Here is a 25,170-nt window from a genome sequence, read left to right on the forward strand (position 1 = left end):
GATCACACTCAAACCTCTCCAAAAATTGTTTTTACACATAGGCTTAAGCTTGTGTATGTAAACAATACTGATGTATTGCTTGGACATCAGAACTGGGCATATTTGAAATGATAAGTCAAAACACTATACTGCATGTATATTTCATTTTAAAAAATGGTGGATTCCATTAAACTGTACAAATGTCATTCTGTAAAATTATTAATATTTTTGGAATGAATATTTGAATTAATATAATTTAGTCACTGTTTGCAATATTTTTAAAAATTAAAACACATTAAATTTCAATACTATATATTAAATAATATAAATACCTTATTTGACTGAATATAAATACCTTTCATTGTAAAGATAAATTTTTTTTATAAGGAAATATTAATGATTTAGCTTGCATAAAGGATAAGTCTGGAAGCTTAGAAAAATGAATCTGTGACTTTTGTTCTGTTTCCATATCATCATTTATTGTCACATCAAATCCTAAAATTAATTTAGTTTCTGTCATATCAAATAAATAATGCATCATTCAAAATGTAAGCTACGTTAAATAAATCCATCACACACCTTTAACATCAATCAAACAGATTTCATCTTCCAAAGGATTTACAAGTCCACTACTAGACCAATCAAACTGGGCTTCTGGAATGTATATCTATAATACAGAGAAAAGATGAATTTAACATTAAACAAATATTACTTTTTAAAATATGTAGGCTGTTTTTTTTTTCAAGCTCCAATGGGCCATAAAAAAAGACAGTGTAAATAACAAAATGAATTTATTACCAAAAGTTAGGTACAAACATGGTTACTTTTTGACATAATCACCATGAAGATTGAGGCATTTTTCATATCTGTAGACAAGCTTTTCCATCTCCTCTTCATAGAATGTTGCCACCAGTGAATTGAGATGACCTTAACAATGTTGTTTTGAAGATTGTCATTAGTCTCAAACCTCTGCCCTCCTAGCCATTTTTCCTGTTCAGGAAAGAGGTGGAAGTTGCTTGGTGCTAAATCACGGCTATATGCTGGGTGTTTAAAGGTGGTGAAGACTTCCATCCAGCTTGGAACTTTTTAATGTGTGAAGACTTCTACCTCTTTCCTGAACTGAAAATGCGGCTAGCAGGGCAGAGGTTTGAGACTAATGATGATCTTCAAAACAACGTTATTAAGGCCATCTCAATTCACTGGCAGCAACATTCTATGACAAGGGGTAGGAAAAGCTTGTCCACAGATATGACAAACGCCCCAATCTTCATGGTGATTGTCAAAAAGTAATCATGTTTGTTCCTAACTTTTGGTAATAAATTCATTTTGTTAGTTACACTTGTCTTTTTTTTATGGACCATTGGAGGTTGAAAAAAACCACCCTCATATATAATTACCTTCAAATCATCACTTGCTTCTTCAATTTCTTCAGACACAAAATCTTTTAATAATGTAGGATTCATTGCTTCTAAATATGAAATGATTGGATAAAAGGATGATTGGAGCTAAAAATAAATATTAATATGAGTATACAAAATAATAAAATAAAAAATTGACAAAAATTACATTTTGTAAATAAAACTTCCATTGTATAAAATTCGAGTAAATAAAAAAAAAACTAATGATTCCTAAGAAACTTTTTAAATTCAGAAGAAATTAACAAAATATTTGAAAAGGTAAAATGGAATTTTTTCATAAACTTCATTTTTCACATTCATATTTTGCTCTAAGACTCATCTTTTTAATAGTAACTTAAAAATATTGATTTGACACTCTTTTTAATAGTATTTGTATTACAGGGCAATAACTATAAAAACATTTAAATGATTAAATAACACTAATTTACACTATTAAGAAATTTTTAAACTTTCTTAAACTTCAAAATTTTATTTAAATATGATGATAATCAATATGTTATAAATTTATTAAATTTCTAACTAATTTATATACTTTGCAATTATTCAAATTAGGAAACTTTCTTAGAAACATGAAACATTTAAAAACATTTTCAAACTCTAACACATTGATAGAATAATGTAAAAATATTGAATGGAACACTTGATTTATTAATTTTATTTCAAAACTTGCAGCTTATATATATTAATTATAATGTTATTAAATATAAATAATTATTGCAGATATTCTAAGAAGTTTCAGTCAGTGTAACAAAATATGAATTTACTTTGTATGTGGCATAATTCCTTAATATATATATTTTTAAGCAAATTTAGAGTTAATGAAAATATTATTGGATTGATTACAAAATGGAAGGAGATTCTCCTCATATGGAAAAGACTAGAGCATAAGTTAGACGAAAGTTTAAATAACTTGTTGTCAGATGCTAAAGTATCTCTTGGCATAAAGAATGTAAGAAATTTTCTTAGAAATCAGAAAGGATGACAGAGTATAAAATGCAAGTGATCATCACGAAGAGGAAAATAGAAAAGAAGAAAGATAGGATGAGGCAAAAGTGAAAGTAGAGCTATCATGAGAAGAAAATGGAAGATGTACAGTACAACAAGGGGCCAGGCTCTTCATAAAAGAAGAAATCAAATGAAGAACTAATAAAAAATTATTTTTATCATTTTATGAAACAAACTTAAATATAATTTTATAAATACAAATGATGATTCATTATTAAGCAAATGGTAAAAGATTCCCATTTTAGGAAAAATTACTATTTTTAAAGAAAAGTAATGAAATTTTAAATGTAATATGTATTTAGTGTTAAAAAACTGGTTTTTAATTTGATACAATTTAGAGAAAAATTAATTAATAAATTACAGATAGTATGAACATATGGTTGGACTAATTATGTGCTTGTCTTCAACCAGTCTTCTAAAGTTAGTATGTGCTAAATCAAATTCTATTATAAGCCAGTGGTTCTTAACCGGTGTTCCATGGAACACTGGTGCTCCGTGAACTTAGAGAAAGTGTTCTGCCAAAATTTGAAAATCAGTGAAAAATTAAAATGATTATTATAAGATAAAAAAAAGAAAAAGTGTATATATATATATAAATAAATGAAAAAGCAAAAGTCATTGTTTTTTAGTTTTATCATTTTTACTTGTACAGTACTTATATAGGCTTTTATCGATTTCTAAACAGATTTTTATTAAAACATGAATCAAATCTGCTTTCATGTGTAGGCAGAGTCTGTGTGCAAACAGTTGAGTGACAACAACCAGTGTACAGACGTGTTTCTTGCTAAAAAGGTTACTGTTAACACCGAGGCACAGCCTAAAAACCTTTCACAGTGTTGTATAGAGAACCAACGAACGTTTTCGGCCTCCACCGAGGCCTTCTTCAGGTTGAGAACTAAAAGTAAAAGTTACTCCCACACAACCACAAGAACGGTGTAGCCTGTAAAATAAATAACCTACGTGTCGTTTCACCCCTCCTCCCGGCACCGTTCGAATTCCTCAAACAGGAATCTCCACGCATGCGCGACTGAGTCTCCCATTCGGAAATTCGGGCAGACTTCCTGAGCAGGAAGTTAATTTGGCGTGCTTTCTGTTTCAATCACATACAGCATCTAGAGGCGTGGGAGATATATAAAGCCAGCGTTGAAGGCACCAGCATCAACAGTAAGGACGGGGACTCGGTCGCGCATGCGTGGAAATTCCTGTTCGAGGAATTTGAACGGTGCCGGGAGGAGGGGTGAAACGCGACACGTAGGTTATTTATTTTACGGGCTACACCGTTCTGGCGGTCGTGTGGGGATAACTTTTACTTTTAGTTCTCAACTTGAAGAAGGCCTCGGTGGAGGCCGAAAACGTTCGTTGGTTCTCTATACAACACTGTGAAAGGTTTTTTAGACTGTCTCTTGTAATTTCTTCTAGTAACACTGGAGTGCTTGTTATTAGGTTACTGTTATTTTTGTTTTTCTTCAAGTCCAACTTTTTAGACAGACCATCAGTGTCATAAAATGTATTGTCTTGTAATTGTAAGTAGAAGTTTATTTGTGACAAATTGGTCTTATATAAATTAAAATAGCTCTAATTATCCTCCAAAGAATTAAAAATAATTATTCATAACAGCAAAATGTACAAATTTCTAAAACAAAAATATGATTCCAGCACTGATAGTGCTAGTGCAAGCACAAGCAATATCAATAATGATACTCACAATAGGGAAAACAAAATAAAAAATGTCAATAGACAATATTCCAATGATTATTTAGATTTCGGGTTCACTTATATTGACAAAAATGAATGTCAAATTCTCCTTTGTGTGATTTGTGGGGAAAAGTTTTATAATATTGCAATGGTACCAGCAAAATTAAAATGGCATTTTACATCTAAATATGTCAATCACCAGTCCAAAGACAAGAATTATTTTCAAATATTGTTGAATAATCAAATTAATCAAGGAAAAAATTTTAAAAAATAGCAACAGTATCTAATAAAGCACAAACTGCATCATATAAAGTTGCTGAAATAATTGCTAAAAAATTTAAAACCACACATTATAGCAGTGTGTCTGATTTTACCAGTATGTTCTGAAATAGTTCAAATTATTTATGTTTGGTAATGATGCAAAAAAAGAAATTATGAAAATTCCTCATTTGGACAACACAATAAAAAACAGAATTATATATATGTCAGATGATATTGAGAAAACAGTTACTAATAAGCTTTCAGAACAATACTTTGTTTTACAAATTGACGAGTCCACTAATATCAGTAGTATAGCTCACGTACTAGAATGTTCTTTTCATTGACGAAAACAAAATAGTGAATCAATTTTTATGCTGCAGACAACTTACTGAATGCACAACAGGACAGGATATTTTTACTACATTTCGTCATATTTAGATAAATTTAACATAACACAGGACCAATGTGCAGGAATCCGTACCGATGGTGCTCCTTCAATGGAATGTCTAAAAAGATTTATTACTTTTGTGAAGAAGAAAAAGCCTGTTATCATATCTACACAATGTTTTTTACACTGAGAATCACTTGTCTCAAAAACATTCCCTACAACATTAAAATCCTTATTAGATGAAATTGTAAATATGGTAAACTACATCAAATTGCAACTAGGGATTGCAATCCAGCAGTGTTTTGAATCCAGCTGGATTTTTGCTGGATTGAAATCATTCCAGCTGGATCCAGTGCGGATCCAGCGTGGATGTATTTTTGGTGCAATAAAGTGTTATCTATCTATCTATCCTGCAATTTATGTTTTTTTAATGAAATAAAACATTTTTAAAAAATACTTTAAAAGCTTTTATTATTTAGACTGGTCACTATAAATCAGTAAAACTTCTTACACATTTAGGTAGTAAAATTAACTTTGGTTCGGTTTAACATTTGAGATAGAGATAATTAACTTTAAATGTTTAGTTAGATTATAATTATAATGTAATCTTTAAGTTAAATAATAGCAAAGGTAATTCTACTGATTAATTTATATTAATATATTATAATAATGTAAGGACGGATAATCAGTGGCTAAGTGGCTATCAGTCTTACCAGTTTTCATATATATAGGCTCTACATATTAGTCTGTAGTTATTTATAGGTATGTAAAACTATGTACTGGAAGTAGAATAAGTTAAATAAACTACACCTTTATCAATCCAGCAAAATTTAATAAAATAATAACGTTTTCAATCATTTTTAACGATCTTCCTCGGTTACAAAAAAAATAGAACATTAAATATAGAACATAAAATGTATTCGGAATAAATATGAAAATTAACGAAAAACGGCCAAACGGACAAAATATAGATAAACAAAATAAATAGCGGAAAAAATATATACAGGGTGTTTTTTTTTTTAACTGACGGTACTCAGAAACATCTGTAGAGCAATCTAGCAACCGGACTGTCACCAAATTTGGGAGAGTGACTAAGGACGACATGGAAAAGAGATTCCGTGAAGAAAAAAGTAGTACCTAAATTCGCCGGTAAAGGAGGATTTGGCGCTGTTGTAGCAAAAAGCTACCAGCACTTCACTGAAGAAAGGGTCATCAGTCGCTTTTTTCCACTTGCATGGCCGCCTCGCTCCCCGGATCTAACCCCACGTTACTTTTTCCTGTGGGGTTACTTAAAGTCCAAGGTCTATCTTGGTAGTGTCCCAAACTTGATGACTTTGAAGGACAACATTTCTCGAACTGTGATAAACATTCCTGCGGACGGCCATGTTACGTTCGGCCATAGAAAACACGGTGTTCAGGATGCAATGAGTTGTCCAGCAGGACGGTGATCACATTGAAGAAGGGAGAAGGTTATTTGCTGATTAATTAAACTTTAGTTATTACACTGAAACCTCTGTCTGATTATTCATTCGTGTGTTTGTTAATTGCAGCTGGATTTTATGCAAATTCTTAGCTGTTTTGCTACAACAGCGCCAAATCCACCCCTACCGGAAAATTTGGGTACTACTTTTTTCTTCGCGGAATCTCTTTCCCATGTCGTCAATGTAAAAGGATCTCCACACGGTAGACAATGAGTCCGCATCTCTATGGTTTATACAACCAGTTGTCATGTGCGCCTTGCAGATTTCCAATCTCTCAAGATGTTTGACCGTTTGCCTATTCGTCGTCGTTTTTATAACTGCCGCTTGATCCCATTGGACGTTAACATCCTTCTGTCTTGCGTATGATGCCAGCGCAGTGTTGTCAAGGTTCTTACCGATTGTATATTTGTGCTCTTGAGCCTTTGTTTTAAACTGCGCATCGTTGCACCCACATAAACAAGCTTGGAATTGAAACGTTGGTTGTGTAAAGGCACCGAATATATACCCGTTGTTGAATTCCGATCCTCTTTCTTTTTATCGTTTCTTAAAAGTTTGAAAACAGTTGGATTACGTCGGTATACAATACGAAAATTATCAGACCTGGCAGTACATCTATGTATCTTGTTTAAAAAAAATGGGATGTAATTAAGCACTATTCTTTTTATATTTATTCGAAACACATTTTATGTTCTATAGTTAATGTATTTTTTTGTAACTGAGGAAGATCGTTAAAAGCGATTGAATACGTTATTATTTTATTAAATTTTGCTGGATTGATTAAGGTATAGTTTATTTATGAGTAATTTAATTATTAGTGTTAGTAAAGTAGTGAGTAAGTAATTAGTAGCAGTCTAGTAGTTAGCAAAGCGGCAACGCGACAACGTAGACTTTTGCGCAATTATTTAGAAAGTTAATTGAGTATTTGCGGATCCGCAGCGCTGGATCCAGCAGGCCAAAGAATGTGCCGGATCCAGCTGGATTGCTGGATGAGGGATCCAGCAATTGCAATCCCTAATTGCAACCCATATAAACACGCCTATTTAAAAAACTTTGTGCATCTATGGAAGCTCAGCACAAATCTTTACTTTTACATACTGAGGTAAGGTGGTTATCACGAGGTGCTGAACCGAATTTTGGAACTTAAGGATGAATTGTCAATGTTTTTTCAAAATGATATTTGGTGTATTGAAATGGCATATTTAGCTGATATCTTGAATTATTTAAATAACCTGAATACTAGTATGCAAAGCAAAAATGAAAATATTCTAACATCCACTAACAAACTGTCAGTATTTAAAAAAAAAAATATCACTTTGGAAAATGTGCATAATTCAAAAAAAGGATACTAGACATGTTTCCTTCAGTCCAAAATAACAATATCGATGAAATAATTCCTATTATAACACAACATAATTATAGCATTGTTAGAAGAAAAATTGCAAAATACTTTCCCACATTGAATATCGAAAATTATGATTGGATATGAAATCAATTTTCTGAAATCAACACATCAAGTTATGAGTTTTCATCACAAGAAGAGGAAGAATTCATTACGTTGTCAATGAATTTTACTCTCAAAATGAAATTTTCTGAAATAACAGATGAAGAATTTTGGATTTCTGTTCAAACCAAGTTTAAAACTATTTCTGAAAAGCAATTAAAATTTTATTATAATTTTCATCATCATACTTATGAGAGCTTGGTTTTTCAACATTAATGAATATTAAGGCAAAGAAATGTGAAAGGCTGACAAATATAGAAGAGAAAATGAGATATTAAAAACATTTGTAGAAGTCATCAGGCCCAAATATCCCATTAAAAAACTTGTGACAATTTTCTTTTTTTTAAATTTCATTTACTGATTGTTATTTGCTATTGACTGATATGTAAAATGTTATGTATGTGATTTTTAATATATTATGCAATATAAAAAATATACATACTGTTTTATTTTACGACTGTGTTCTGCAAAAATCCTGTAAAATTCTAAGTGTTCCGTGATTCTGAAAAGGTTAAGAACCATTGAGTTAAGCAATTCTTCACTCTAATCAATTTACATAAATATAATTTGGTGTCATATACAACACTTCATGTAATTACAGATAAAATCATCAGCAGCTTTTATTAAATTAAAAATAATCAAACTTTTCAGTTTTAATATTATCAACAGCAAATCTTCTCAGAACATTGATATATAATAAAAATTTTGATTGTTAATGATTTTATTATCAGTAATTTAATGAAAATAATATTGAAATATTATTATTCAAGTGTTATTTTAAATAAAAAATAATAAATAAATAAATAATTTGTAATGTCAGTACTTTATATTAAATTAAGTATAACATTAATATTTTAATAAATATTAATTAATATTAATTAATATAAATGTCATTACATTGCAGTTTAATTTTTTTGTATTGAATTACTTAATTTACTAAATATTGTATTTACCAAAATCCATATATATTATTATCATCATTTTGAGATTTATAATTATCATATTGTGAATATTTATATTTGTTTGTTTTTATATATATATATATATATATTGTATTGTAAGAAGTTATTTTTCAAAATTTTTTAAAAACGTAATAGAAGTGTTACTACTACTAGAAAATAAATACTGCATTAGAAAATGCTTCCATAATGTGCTTATTTACAAATGAGTCTAAATGATTGTGAATGACACAGTTCTGAAATAAAGAAAGTGTATTTTCAAAATAGGAATGCAACAGCATATATTGCAGTGTTGTTCAATGTAGTTACTTCATGACACTTTGAAACAGAATAATTTGTAAAAGACTATGGTCACCCAATCTGTCACCCCCAGATTTTTTTCTTCTATAGCACAACATCCCTTATATTTACAAAGATAAGCTTAAAACAAAATTTAAAAATTGCAATTTTCAATTATATCACTTCAATTATACATGAAACTTTTCTTTCCAAAAATTTGTATCAATGTCTAATACATAAAAAATAACAGCAAACATTTTCACATTATCTGTAATTTCATTTAAATTTATCAATACATTTATTTTTAAAATTGAATAATATTGAATATCTTTATTTCACTCGTAATGATAACTCATCAGCTGCCATATTATATAAATTTTATTTATCATAAATGATATTTCTGATTATAAAAAAAATTTATTTACATAAGCAAGATAGTGTTATAAATGTTAATTTATTACTGTTTGAATCCTGTTGTTTGAAATATATTTTAAGGATGTATTTCTGTAATTATTTATTTACTACCTACTTACATAATTAATTCCAAATATGTTACAGTAATATTCTAATGAAAACAAACAAAATTAAATATAATATGTTTTAGAAATAATTATTTTTGAGAAACTATTATTAAAGACCCTGCTAATAAAAATAATTTGAAAAATGCAAAAATTCATTTAGTATTTTTATTTTCTAAATATTTACATTTAATTCAGTTTATAATGTGAAATAATGATAATTTTCATTTAGTTACAATCATAGTCAGAAACCAATAATTACTAAATATTTATATAAATAATTTTATAGTGCTGTAAAATTTATATATACACTGTTTGGAAGTTTAATTTACAAAATTTATTATAATTAGATAAAAAATATTTTATGTCCTTTTTAAGTTTATATATAGTTTAAAATTTCTTATGACATTCAGAATTTTAATCAAAATACAATCTTTGAAAACATATCAAATTCGTGCAAATAATACAATAAAAAAAAATCAGATTCACATTCAAATCTTAAAAATGCAAGTAATAATATTGCATTAAAAAATTTTAATAATTTAAGTAAAAAGTTAAAACATGGCCAACAGATAAGAAACGGAAGCAAGCAAATTTTTTTCTTTATATATTCGTAATATTTTTATATTTATTTAATAATTTACATTCAATTTTCATTTGATAAAATTCAAAGATTTTTTTTAATTAAAATTTTTTTAAGAAACTTTGATAAAAATCATTTAATCATCATATAATTAAAAAATATATATATATTATAATAATTCTTTAATATAAAATGAATTATAAAAATAATAATAGGAGTTTAATAAATAAATAATTATATCTGGAATTTTAATCTTAGTTCAAATTTTCATTTTTGTTTTTAACAAAGTAAAACTTCATAAAATTAAAAATTTATTTCAAATTACAGTATTATATATATATATTATAATATATTATATTATATATATTATAAATTTCTTTCTTAATATTTCTTTTCATTATTAAATTATATTTTTGTAATACTTTATACAAAAAAGTAATAAATTAAATTTAATGTGTAAGAATAAAAATAATTATTTTTGGCACATTGAAAATGTAAAAATATCTTGCAGAATTCTTACTGAACTGATTTAGAAGTCATCCAGAGGAAAGTACTCCTTAAGGAAGCATGTAGAGAGAAAAATTTATCAAAAACAGACAACACTTAAATAATCCTAACACTTTCTAAATGTTGATACAATTGTGCCACTTGTGCATTTCAATTTCTGAGATCAAAGTGAAATTAAATAAATCATTGCTAAAATCACTTGTTAATTATTTTATAATATGAATATCACAATAATCTTATTAAAAAATAATTATGTTTGTAGATTGAAAGTTTCCATTAAATAAAAGTAAAATACACCATAAAAAATTATTAAACTATTAAATGAATTCAAATTCAATTTTATCATTTTGACAAACAAATTAATAGTTATTGATTTGCTCAATATTTTTAGAATTATTTTTCATAATAAATTTTACAAAAATTAAGAATTTTATATATTTTTTAGAATTTAATATTGTTACATTTTGAAATTTGTCTTTAGCCAAAACTACACATTGAATTAAAACAATTTTGACAATACAGATTACAGTAACTTAGAGGAAATTATAACTATTGAAAAGGAAACAGCATAGTAGTCGAATATTATTCATGTAAAAATCTATTCAGTAATCTGGCCTATTGGTTAATTTAAAATATAAACTATCTGTTAAATTTATTGTCTACCGAATAATAATAATAAAAATATTACTTTCTGTCATGGCAGGATTGAATGTATTTTGAACAATACTGACAGAACAATTAAAAATTTGGAATGGAAAATTCTTGTATACAAATAAACCAATGAAAGCATTAGTTTACATATAGAAAATAAAATAAAATTTTTATTTGAAATAAGCTACACAATATTTTTTCAGTTAGCTCATATATTATATTAATATAATGAAATGGAAGAGTTGTTATGCAGAGTGCTTCAGACCACCCATTGTAGGTCAGAAAAATTTTTTTTATATTCAAAACTCATATGAAGAATTAATTGGTAACATTACTGTAAATTGAGATCCAGCTGAAACAAAACTAACTGGGCCTGATTAAATTTGCATACAAAACAGGGGTCAAGATTGGTATCATTGGAGAAAACTTTTTGTAATAAAGAACTTTTATTACAAAAATTTTTATTCTGTCACTTCTTTCTGTTGCTTTTATAATCTGAATCCCAATAAAATAATTAAAAACTTTTTATCATCTCCAACCATTTACAAAATAAACTAAACATTTCTTTTGCTGTTTACTAATCACATTTACATAATAAACAATCATGTTTCAGAACTTTAAAATGTTATATGATTGTCTATTGATCTCTCTAATTTCCACTTTTTGTGTATATCTGTTTTTGATAATTTCTCAATCATTTTCATTTATCCCAGAAAAATTAAGCTGTACAGTAATGAAGATGCTTTCAACATGTTAACAATATTGGGTGAATATAAAGTAAATTTCAGTGATAGAGAACATCTCTACATTCAAAGGTACTCATATCAAACTCACTATTCTCATCTGTTACAATGTTTAGCAACCTGTGTATATGAAAATGGCCACATTCAACTGCTAAACAACCACTATCTACAAATTAGAAAGTCAGAGAGTAAATAGTAGTAAATGTTCTCCCTGCAGTATTTTAATCCTGGCTATTGATTAAGTTAAGATAAAAATTGTCCATTAAATTTATTGTCTATTAAATAGCCCTCATGATTCCATCCCAAATTTGTCTCAGCCAAACTTTAAGTGTGTGTGTGACACCATCTGTTGTGAGATTTTATTTTAAAACTTTTTATATTAATTATTATAAAATGGCAAAATGCTTAATTTTGAGGACAGAGATGAGTTTTCTAGAAAAAAAATTGCAAATGCTAATAACAAGTAAAAGTCCAAACTCACTCAAGATATGACAAGTGACCACCCTTCTATATTCTTACTCCTTAACCTTTAACCATCAAAATTTAATAGCATCAATCCCCCTAATACACAAACTTCCCTGCAAAATTTCAGAAAATTTTGACAAAAGGCACAGGATTTACAGTATTAAGCTTTAAATTAGGTGAACAAAATCATGCTCCCCATGCATACTAATATCCATATACACAGAAAAAAAAATCCCCAATTTTTTTCTATTTCTCAACATTTCAAGGTCCTGAGTCCAAAAGTGTAAAAATCTTGGAAGTCATTTTTTGATCAACTGCTATATTTTTCTTGTTATATATAACAACCAGAAAATTAATACCTTTGGATTCTGGTATGAGGCATTCAAGTAGAAAATTCTGAATGACAATGGAATGAATTCATTTCATATAACACTGCATCAAGAACTTTGTGAGATCTATCTTCAAAAATCACATTGAGTTCTGTCACTGGGCACCAAACAGAAACCTGCTTTTCCACTGGCAAGTTTTGTGGTATAATGTAGCGACTTTCAAAAAGCAATAGGGATGTCAATATTCACAATGTTCGTTATTTGACAGCAGAGAGTCTGCACTGGCTTAGAGAAATGGACAATCAGCAAATGTTGTGTCTTAATATCTAGTGTAGTATAACTGAAGATCAAATAATCAGTCCTTATAGTTTTTTAAATGCCTTTGAATGGACAAAATTATGCAGATTTGTTAATATGCTTCCAGAATTTCTGAAAGATAGTATCACTGGTGGTTAGACAAACAATGTGATTCCAGCATAACAGATATTTTACCTGAACTGTTTTCCAAATTCTAGATTGAAAGTTTCCTCGTAGATGGATTGGAAGAAGGGGCTCTGTATCATGTCCACCACAACTATCTAATTTAACATGCAGGTACTACTATATATGGGAAAGGATGATATTTTGTTTCAGAAGCATCCTACAATTTATGAAGACATAAAAACACTTATCAGGTTAACATTTAGGTCTCTCAATAAAGTTGAGATTTTTCATGTATAAGATGCTTTCTGAGAAAGGCTTTTAAAATGTTTAGAAGAAAATGCAGGACACTTCAATATCTGTAACTCAGCTCATATTAGCAATAACTATGTATTGACTGTTTATTATGTAAACAACAAAAGAAAGATTTGGTTTATTTCATAAATGGTAGGAGGAGATGATAAATTTTTGTAACACAATCATTTATTTATTGTGACATTGTCAGGCTACAATTTTTTTGTCACAATGCTCTCAAGTTTAGTAGTGTCTTGCATCTGTACAGTACATCATACTTTTCCTGATAACAATGCCAGTCATCTATTTAACTCTATTCAGGAAAAAATTTTTGAATTGAAATAATGTAATTTCTGCTCCAAACCAAAAGTTTGTATGTAGTTAATTGGGGTCTCCTGCTCCTAAGTTTTCCATATCTGGTCTCAACTTTCATTTATCTAAATCTGTTCTCAAGATTAAGGAAGAACAGACAGATGCCAGTGGGAATTTGTAGGTTTACAGTTTTTGAAAATTGTAGCCTAAAATGTTATTTCTTATAAAAAGCTCTATCCAATAATACCAACTCAATCTGTTCCAATATGCAAATTCAAAGGAGGCCTAGTTGGTCCTATTTCTGCTAGTTCTCATTTTGAAGACAATGTTACCAATCAATTCCTCATACGGGATTTGAGTATAAAAAACTTTAATCTTCTTTGATGAACAGTTTTTAAGAAAAACATTTACAGATAATCTAAAACACCCTGTATATAAAAGTATGTTTTAAGATTTATTAATTTCAACAATATTCAAATTTAATTATTCATTTCAACAATAGCATTCATTTAGCAACAAAATTAACATTGAAAAAATATTAATATTTTGGATTCAAAGTTATAATTTCTGCAATTTTTGAAATAAAATTATTAATATCTTTAGGTATATAAAAAGTAAATTTTTCACTGATACAAATTATTTTTGATTTCATATGTTGAAAATTCAGCCTAAATATATTATAATAGCATGCAAGAAAATTTTATAAATTTTATTCAAATTATATTTTACACAATATAATTTGATTAAACTATAAATAACATGTGATTTAGGATAATCTAACTAATTTGATATATTAATTATTAGGATTTGTAATTATTAAAAAAGAAAAACAACAAATTTCATAGTTTATTATTATTTAACTGTTTTTTAAATAACATGTAATAAAAATCTCTAAAAATTAAAAATGTTCACTTACAATGTTACAAGAATCTATTTTTAATGATTGCAACATTAATTGGAAAGCTTTTGAATTTTCCCACTGTGATTCTGGTGTGCAATCAATATCTTGTAATTTTGTCCATAGTGTATTACTAAAATGAATAAAATGCTAATGAAAATCTGTAAATTACAAAATAAAACTGTGAATAAATGCTCACAACACAGAAATCTTATACCTACTTTTTACACTGGTCTTCTAAACTATTTATTTTGCTTTCCTTCTTCTCTTTATCATCAGAATTTGGAAATATATTTAAAAAAAGCTCATATATATCACATTTTTTGTTACCACCCTACAAATATACAATGTTTGGTTCTTAATAATAAAACATGCTAGCATATTCTATACTTTATAATGCATAAAAATAAATTCTCAACATACATTTAGGAATGATGAAGATGAAGCATCAGTTTCACTCAAGTACCTTTTTTGATCATTTTCTAGTTTGTTTTTATCATTTGCAACTTGAGTAATTTCACTTGAGTTTTTAGTAATATCTTCAGGACAAGCTTTTACTTGTGCACTTTCAAATTCAGAAAATTCTTCAACATCATCTTCTGTTTCAGTTAATAAAGCCTTAGCCATTATATTTGTAGTCTTTGAAGGTAATCCATATTTTTGATCATTATTATTTTTTCTACTGTTAATTCATTTATTTTATTTATATAATCATCATCTTTATACAAATTACATCACTGAATTTTCTCGTATTTTTATTCATAATATTTTAGTATGTAAAAATTTACATTTTATAGGATTTTTTTTAAGATAAGATTTTCTGTAAAATATAAAAATGAAAATTTATTCTTTAAAATCATAATCTAATTTTTAATTTTTAACTAAATTAATTATCTTCTAATAATAGTTATCATTTAAAAATGATACTAATCTTATTAACTTCAGAGAAATTGTATCTCAATGGTTTTATCATTTTTACTTTATTTAAAAATTTACATTTTATAGTATTTAAAAAAGTGGTGAAATTTTTAATATTTATTTTTTAATTTTTCCCTAAGCTACTATTTTGGGGGCCACAGAACTATATTAAGCTTCAAAAGGCACGAAAAGTCAAGAAAAAATTGAAAAACACTCTTTTAGTAGATTAATAAATTTTATTAAAAAGTATACTTGATTCTTTTTTGAATGACTATCAACTTCTGAATTAGTCCAAGAAAAGATTGAAAGCAGTTCTCATGAATATTTTACTGGAATATTTAATTAATAAAGATAAAACAATATACTGTAATTCTTTTATAATTATCATAGATATTATATATCATTATAAAGTCAATTTTTTTTAATACTGCATATATATTTTTGTTTACTGTTTATCTTGAGCTGACATACTTTTAACACATAACAGATAAAAAATTAAGAAGCTGAATGTATATATAGATAGAAATTTAAATAGATAAGTAGACAATACATTAAGATATAACTAAAATAACTATCAATTATTGAAAAAATAACATGTAATATTGTTTACTTATTCATAATTAATTTAATAGATACTAATAATCTTATATTTTAAAATGTAAGGACTAGAACAATAATATAAACAATCCCATATAAAAATGAAGAAAATCTAAAACACATCATTAAAACAGATTTATATGACAGTAGATGACAAAAATATTTAAAAGATATAAAGTAGAATGCTAGCAAACAGAGTAGAGTTTATATCAAGATAAACTTTTAAAGCACAATTTGCAATATGGAGGTTGGTTTGTTCAGAAACAGAGAATGACAGTAAATGCCTAAAGTTTTGTAACTTTATAACAAATATGATGACATAAACAAACTCAATACATATTTTAAAAATAAGTATTACTAAAAGAAATCTATCTATGAAAAATAATGTATCATGAACACATTCCATAATATCATTATTCTGATATTAAATTATGATGTTTACTATTTGAAATGATGTATAATGAAGTGTAATTGTAATCTACATTATGATCTGTATATTAAGAAAATCATATTTAACAAAAAATAATTGTTGATGAATTATACTAACATTGCAAACATAAAGCTAGTTTTATATTTCTTATTTTTGTGAAATACATTGAAAATATCAAGATACAACAAAATGTTAAATTATGTCAATCAAAATTCCCTGGATATTCCTCAATGTCTTAAAAAATAAGATATACCCAGAAAATGCATGATGTAGAATGAACCAAATCTCCATATTCAATAATTTGATTATACCATGATAAATAATATATTGTAGAATTCTGTAAATATCCATTAAGAAGTATTTTTATTCCTTCCTGATGTTTTTCTTCAGATCACTTACATTGCTTATAACTCAAATAAAAAGTTTGAAAAAAAAAATTATTCTGTTACAACAGCAGCCAAATGTGACTCAAATGTAATTGGTGAGACTTGTGCAGGACATCTGACCATTCAAATAATTTAAGTAAAAAGCCTAGATATCATCATATATTTGCAAAAATGATAAATTATTATGCTGCAATAGTTAATATTATTATATTTCAGCATATCAATATCTTTGCAGTAAATCAGAAAGCACAAGCACACAAGATGTATCTTATAAACACTGCAGTGGTATATTGTCCGTGGCATTTTCTTTTCTTCGCATCATTATGCATATATATAAGGAGACATTACCATTCAAGTGGAAAATTATTGAAACTGTATTAATAAAGTAAAACTAGCCACTATAGCAAGGTCTTTTGTAAACAGGCTAAAATACCACCTTTTCTGACAAACATAAATGCTTTTGACATTAATTTGGGCTTTAGTTACAGAATATTAAGTAAAAGTGTATAAAATTTAGTACATTTTTTAAAATATAAAAATGACACATTTTACTAAACAATTCAATCAATATGCACAGTACATTTTGTTTTAATTAAAAACTCCATCCATGCAAATTTGGCACATTTACAAAATAAGTGGTCAAAGCTTATCTGGGAGATACTATAGATTGCATCCTATGGAATTTCGGGACTTTGAGTATATATTTGAACTCAGGGACTGAGATGAGTTCAACAATACCCCACTTTTGGACCGGAGGCAAAAAATAAGAAAGTTATTGTGCTTTTTTAATGCTATCATGCAGGCAACACCATAGTTGCTAGTACCGCTATCTTGTGGTAAAGTCTGCAAACCACATTAAAAAAAAGCAGTGAAAGGCAAGAAATTGCACAAACAGTTGAATGCCACTTCCTTTTTTTTCTTTTGTTCAAGAACTAACGTGAATCAATAACTAGTGACATTAAACACTTAGCAGCCTGCCGGCGGGTCGGGAGCACAAACAGTTGAACGGCACCTAGTAGAAAACTAAAATGGTGTAGAATTCATTGCGAAAGGCAAGAAATTGTAAATATGATAACTTTCTTATTTTTCATCTCCAGTCCAAAAGTAGGGTACCATTGACAATGTTCCCTCTAATTTTTTTTGTGAATGAGTGGAACATATACTTCTCTGAGCAAAAAAAATTTTTGCTGAGCAGATTGAGCAAAAAATTTTTCTGAGCATATGTATATAAAATCTTATTTTTTACTATAAAAATTAAAATAATTAATTATAAAGTAGAGATTAAAATTCATTTTAAAAGATACTTCCATACAAAATATTATCTTTTGTCAATGATTTAATGTATTTAATCGAAATATACATAGCAATAATCATGTTGCAGACAGAGTGAGAAATAAGTAAACAATTCAAATCAGTATGCATGCTTGCCTGCGCGACACAAATTCTCATGCACGGCAACAATTTGAACAGTGCATGGCCATGCAGCTTAGAGGAAACATTGACCGTCGAACTTGTCTCGGTCCCGAGTTCAAATATATACTCAAAGTCCCAAAATTCCATAGGGTGCAATCTATAGTACAGCCTCTATCTGATATAATTAGATTATGTAAATGACTTAACCTTTCAACAGTGGGATAGTCAGGTATAGTGCTATCCCAAAGTAGTGGAGAATAAACGTGGGAAATTTTTAAAGTATTTTTTTCACACGTTTTTTCTCATTACCGTTTCAGAAAAAGATTTTGTAAACAGTTATGTCTAGTAAAGTCTTTTTATTGTTACATAATTCATTTTTTATGTGAATTTTTTTTTTGCAGTTTTTGGTGATGCCCCTAAAAGAATTTAATGGATATATACGTTGGTCACTGCAGAGTGGTTAATAAGAAATTATAAATATTGCAATATTTGGAATTATTCACTTTTTGTGAAATTCTTATACCATGCCCACCATTTTGCCACCCCTTAAATCTGATATTCTAGGCCTGGACCTACTCTACTGGACTAACCTATAAATCTTTAACAATGGATAAGATTTGAGAAACACTAATATATGCAACCCAAAACAAGTTAACAGGCCATCTTCAGGCACAAACTGGTATAAGAGGAATGTCAGCACCAGATAGGCACAAGATGGGATAGAATAAATAGACAAGAAGTTAACTATGACTTAACCAGAAGTTAACCAAACATAACATTGATATCAAGAGAGTAAGGTCTACTACAGTTTCATTTTCATTCATTCAACTTCTTGGAACCAAGACAGATTGGCAGGCAGCCAAACTCACCAGAACTGACTCCCACCCTTCCTAACCTTTAACAATACAATTATCAACACATTGTCAAGCAGCAAGGACAAGGTCTTCCTTCACAGGCTTCAGTTAACCGGGAAAAAGCAAAGGAGGAGGAGAAGAAAAGGATTCCCTAGTTGCACCATAACTTACTCTACCCCATCTTTTCTATCTGGTATTGGCATTCCTCTTATGAGTCTTTCATCCTGTTAACCAGGTTGAAAACGTTAGCTTTTCTCCAACCTTTACTCACTGTTAAAACTGTATTGGTTACTTCATATAAAAAGCTAGAAAACAGAGTGTCAGCAAAAATATAGTCAAGAGACCAGAGAAATAATAATAGATTCACCTGTCACTTTCCATTATTATTTCATACACATAAACATTTCTTTCGTTAAGAATTGCAAATAAAGAGTCACTTTATATGCAGTTCTTAAAAACTATTTAGCTGCCTACCTCTATCTTTAAATCACTATTATTTCTGTTGTATTATATTCTATTAAAAAGAAAGATCCTAATTCAAATTTAAATAATTTACTTAAAATGCAGAAATTCATAAACTTTTCTATTTATGTCAAAACAACTTCACACATTCACATATGTTCGATTACCGCTTCTGGCGCCCTCTAACCTCAAAAGTTTTATTCTGTTTAAAATAATTATAATTATTTATCACATAATCTATACAGTGGTCATCATTGAAATAAAATGTTGCAATATATTAATTTTTAGCTTCCATTACATGAGTATCTCGTAATAAATCATAATAAATTAATTGGTCATGTATTTCCGAGAACCGGAGTGGAGATCATGGAGCTATAATATTCCGCGCATTCTTTTATTCAGCGCGCTTGCAGCGCTTTTAGCGCATGTGTTCAATTATTAAGCCTACTGCCAGCGCGCTTAAGCTACGCTTTCAGCGCACTGGCAGCACCTCTCGACCACGCTAAAAATACTGCTTACAAGATGGACGCCTCCGTGAAGAAGTATCTTTTTCGATTACCAAACGATAAACAGTTTTTTTGCTACATTAAATGAGCAGATTTTTAACTCCTTTGCTTCAAGTATCTTTTTAATAAATGTGAAATGTATAATAACAAAACGAAATATAAGAATCTATTATTATTGTCTTTGTTTATGAAGTCAAACCTACCGTTAAAAGTTGGTTTATGAAATACTGTTTCTAATTTTTATTTACAGATTCTAGCAATTTACTGCAATATTTGAGAGAGAATAAAATTTTGCCTTCTGAAGTAGACTTATCATCATTAAATCATTTAAAAATACATAAAGTGTTAATAGAATCAGTCAACGCCAATGACACAAATAAATCATCATTTCTACGTTTTCTTATAAAAAACATCGAACTTAATGGCTTTTCTTCTAATAATACTGAACAAACGCACGTAAATATAGCAGTAAGAGAATCATCGTTTACATCGGCCATTTTGAGATAGCTTTCTCTCCAGCAAAAGTGTTTTCGACCGTCAGCAGCAAAAACGTCACTTCCGGTAGCAACTGCTCAGCGCACTGCTGAATAAAAGAATGCGCGGATTATTTCAACTGCGCACGTAACAGACCAGTCCTTCTATTATATAAAAAAGTGTCTATTGTGAATCTATCATTTTAACTGGTGACTAAAAATATTTTAGTTTAAAATAATATTAATTTAAACAATTTAGTTTCAAATAAAAATATTTATTATTGACTTTTTAAAGTTTCATGGGGTAAACGCAGTAAAACTAAAACCAGTTTATCATTATAAAATAATTTAGTTTTTGAAAATAAAATGAATATCTGGATAAAAATTTCACACAAGCAGAGAAAGCAAACATTTAACACGTAGCAATCAGTAAAGTTCCTTTGACTGGGATATCTTCCAACTGAACGCAATTACCAGCTTGCCAGTATTTATTTGTTTCTGAATTTAAGTTTTTTATATGCTGCTGTGAATTGGCGCGCAGAAGGATTATTGTTACATCCCTCTTGTATTCTGACACTGTGAAAAAAACATTTTAATGCCATCCTGACTACGTTTTACAGTGAAATTAATGAAAGAGAATTATTTGCAATCGATGTCTCATACAGTGTCTTTACAGATTTGATACAAACAAATAGACAAGGAAACCATTTTCCTACTTAATTGCAGTACGTCTTCGCCATCTGTACCTATTTTCAAGTTACATTCATTTTATTCAAAAACATCATCATGATTATTGACATTTAAAAGCTCTTTCAACCCAATCTGCTTAACATTTCTTGAATTGAGCACATCAAACAAATCCTTCATCACTTGGATTTTACAGTTGCTTCACAACCTCTGAATGCTGTTAGCTGCAAATGAGTGTTACAAAATGTTATAGCGTCAGCTACAAAAGCACTTACAAGTTAGTAACTGTGTTGCTAACTTCACTTTCATTTTTTTGTTGTAAAAAACATACGTGCACTCCTGAGCTTATTTCCCAAGTGAATAATTTCAGTATCTTGTAAATTGTGCAATGCGTTGATGTAACACCAATCAACAATGCCGTTTTTAGAATATAGCTTTTTTCTTCCTAAAGTATTCCTTATTAATTTAATCACATGGCTAGAATCAAATAAAAACACTATATCTCTACCACTAACGGGATGAACAGCAGATTCATTAGTAACTGACACATACCTAATGTTCTGTTAGTACAGCCATACACTAAGCAAGCATAATTTAGATGCTCTGTTAGTACAACCTTACACTAAGCAAGCAGCTTTAACAAAAATTTTCGCCTACAATAGATAAAAATGGAGTCTATACATATATCTACTGGAACTTAAGTATAAATTTGTACATTTAGGCCTATGTTCAAAAATTTTCCGTATGAGGGCATCCTATTGTAACGCTTTTTCCTCCCTTTTCGTGTGGGGCGAATTTTGTACCTATATGTTTAACAACACTTATCTATGACGCAATGAATTGAGGTAAAAAAAAAAAAAGGCAGATAACAGCAGCTGTATTCTGTGTAAAAGTGAAGTTGGTTCATACAAATCTATATATATAATCGAGACGAGTTGATAATAATAATAATAATAATAATAATAATAATAATAACAATAATACAATAATACAAAAAACAAGAAACATCACAATTACATAAAGCAGTAACTCTAGCAGACTCGAATAACACACCATTAAACTTACACTCACATCATATGGACACAACACAACATATAAAAAGCATAGACACCATTAAGCAATCGTGGGCTCGAAAGGCACTCCATGGCAGGCATCCTTACGATCTGGCCCAGGATTTTGTTGACAAAACTGCGTCAAACAGCTGGTTAGCTCGGGGATGCCTCTTTGGGGAGACGGAAGGATTCATGATTGCCATACAGGATCAGGTCATAAATACTAAAAACTACAGAAAACACATACTCAAAGATGCAACACTCACAAATGACACATGCAGAAAATGTCACATCATGCCAGAAACTATACAACACATCACGTCTGGTTGCAAGCTCTTGGCACAGACAGATTATTTACACAGACATAACCAAGTAGCAAATATAATACACCAAGAGCTTGCAACGAAACACAAATTATTAGACATCCACGAGCCATACTACAAGTACATTCCACAGACAGTATTGGAAAACAACACGCACAAAATGTACTACGACAGAGCCATAATCACAGATAAAACAATTTACCACAACAGACCAGACATCACACTCATTGACAAACACAATAAAATCACATACATTATAGACATATCCATTCCAAACACTCACAATATACAAAATGCATGCACTGAAAAAATTAGCAAGTACACAGAACTCGCCCAGGAAATAAGGCATCTGTGGAGGATGGATGGGGTGCTTATTGTACCTGTAGTTCTCTCCTCTACAGGTGTCATACCACACACACTACACAAAAGCCTGGGCACATTAGAATTGAATAGAAACACATACATCACTCTACAGAAGGCCACTATATTGAATACATGTCATATTGTGAGAAAATTCCTGAATACAGACACACACACTGACACACTTCTTTAATTTCTGTTTTGGTTACTATGCCTTGACTTTGGTCCGGCATAGTACACAGCCACCGGTGTTAACCGAGTATATTTCACTTAACCCAACATAATAATAATAATAACTCTCCCGTGGTCACCACCTGGTCGTGGTGGGAGAGCCCAGTAATTTTACTGATCCATAGGGCAATGCAGGCTGGAGCATAAGCTCCTGGTAGGGACACCCATGCCAGTAAGGTCTATGGGGAGAAATGAAGCTAAGAGTGACCACACCCACATTCTGTGGAGATATTCATCATGGTAATAACTAGATCAAAGTGTGATACCGGCTCGGACGTCGCCCGGGTTAACAAGGTCCGCGTTCGTGGGTTAGGCAGAGGCTCACGTTCGAAAAATAGGTCACAGTCTCCCTTGGTTACCGGTGGCGAAAGCAGCACCGGCCCAAGCATGGCTACTGCAATGCCCTCAACAGATGTGAGGAACCAACCCAGCCTTCGTGTTTCTGTGGCAATGCATCCACAGACCACAAAGGCTGGAAAACCACGCCAACGGATGAAATGGACAGTAGAAATGAACGAGTTTATCATCCGTACTTATTACACCATCACAAAACTCGAAACAAACATGACAGCATACAGACAACAACTACACCATAGATTCACACAACAGTATCCTCATCTCACTGTCACCGAACAAAGGGTTGTTGATCAAAAAAGAACAATTATACACAACAACCTTATTCCACAAACAACACTTGAACTTATCAAACAACAGGTTGCTGATCAAATACATCAACAGACAGAAACATCTAACATTAATGAAGATCATGTAACCTGTCAGGATAATCCAGCAACAAGCATTGATAATAACACACATACAACAATTACCACTAATGATACTACAGACACTTCCTCATCCATCACTGATAACATAGACTTGGATTTAGTTAATACGCTCTCACTTATATTTCAGGAAACACTCACTAAATATACAGGTACAGATCCCACACAACGACCACGAATACCAAAAATCAACACGTCAAAGGAAGTAGGAAAAACACTAAATTATGTAAACACTCACTTAATACCACACTACATTCATTCAATTTCTACACTCGCAGACATTCATACATTAGTTTATGCCGGGGCAGTCACAGTAGTGACACACCATGGACTGAAAGTACAATCACAGACAAATACACAGAAAACACAATTCTATGACAAGCCTGCCTGGCAGAGAAGAATAGAAACACAAATAAATGACATTAGACAGCAATTAGGCAGGCTAACACAATACACTAAAAACAACATAACACCCAAATTAAGGAAACAGCTCAAAAACATTTTCAAGAAAATAAAAACACACACAAAACATGAACATCACAACACACGCATTGCAGAATACATTGATACACTAAAACAAAAACTTGCTGCCAAAGCACGTAGACTCAAACGATACAAAACATGTACACTACGAAAACAACAAAATAAATTATTTACAAACAATGAAAAACTCTTTTACAGACAAATTAATAACAAAGCAAACACTGATACACAGCACAGTGGCACACCAACAGAAGAAGAACTCACAACATATTGGTCTTCTCTTTGGTCCAGTGCTGTCACGCACAATGCTGATGCAGGCTGGATCGAGGAGGAGAACAGAAACTTGCACAACATACCAACTATGCCCTGTGTTGAAATAAACATACATGATTTCCAATACACTGTTAACAGAACACACAACTGGAAGACACCTGGTGTAGACAACATTCACAATTTCTGGTACAAAAAGTTTACATCACTGCACCAGGAACTAGCTAAACACCTAACACACATCATCATCAATCCAC

The 25,170-nt window shown here is 29.7% G+C and overlaps 1 protein-coding gene across 5 annotated transcripts in view; it reads right to left on the minus strand.

Moving 5' to 3' along the window:
• Positions 1-19,996, minus strand: part of LOC136969629 (uncharacterized) — a 29,809-nt gene extending 9,813 nt beyond the window's left edge. For 2 of the 5 annotated variants that reach the window (XM_067263887.1, XM_067263886.1), the window contains exons 1-7: positions 19,841-19,920; positions 15,110-15,506; positions 14,908-15,020; positions 14,705-14,819; positions 1,377-1,484; positions 559-646; positions 335-474 (exon numbers count right to left, since the gene is read on the minus strand). In XM_067263887.1, the coding sequence (XP_067119988.1) occupies positions 338-474; positions 559-646; positions 1,377-1,484; positions 14,705-14,819; positions 14,908-15,020; positions 15,110-15,313 (765 nt within the window). In that variant the 5' untranslated portion in view covers positions 15,314-15,506; positions 19,841-19,920 and the 3' untranslated portion in view covers positions 335-337. Of the gene's footprint in view, positions 1-334; positions 475-558; positions 647-1,376; positions 1,485-14,704; positions 14,820-14,907; positions 15,021-15,109; positions 15,507-19,758; positions 19,921-19,978 lie in introns of those variants that run through there. The other 3 variants (XM_067263889.1, XM_067263890.1, XM_067263888.1) reach the window with 3 other exon arrangements.
• Between the last annotated feature and the right edge of the window lie 5,174 nt (positions 19,997-25,170).

The sequence above is a fragment of the Centruroides vittatus genome, unplaced genomic scaffold, assembly GCF_030686945.1.
Source record: "Centruroides vittatus isolate TY-2023 unplaced genomic scaffold, ASM3068694v2 contig_18, whole genome shotgun sequence".
NCBI lineage: Eukaryota > Metazoa > Arthropoda > Arachnida > Scorpiones > Buthidae > Centruroides > Centruroides vittatus.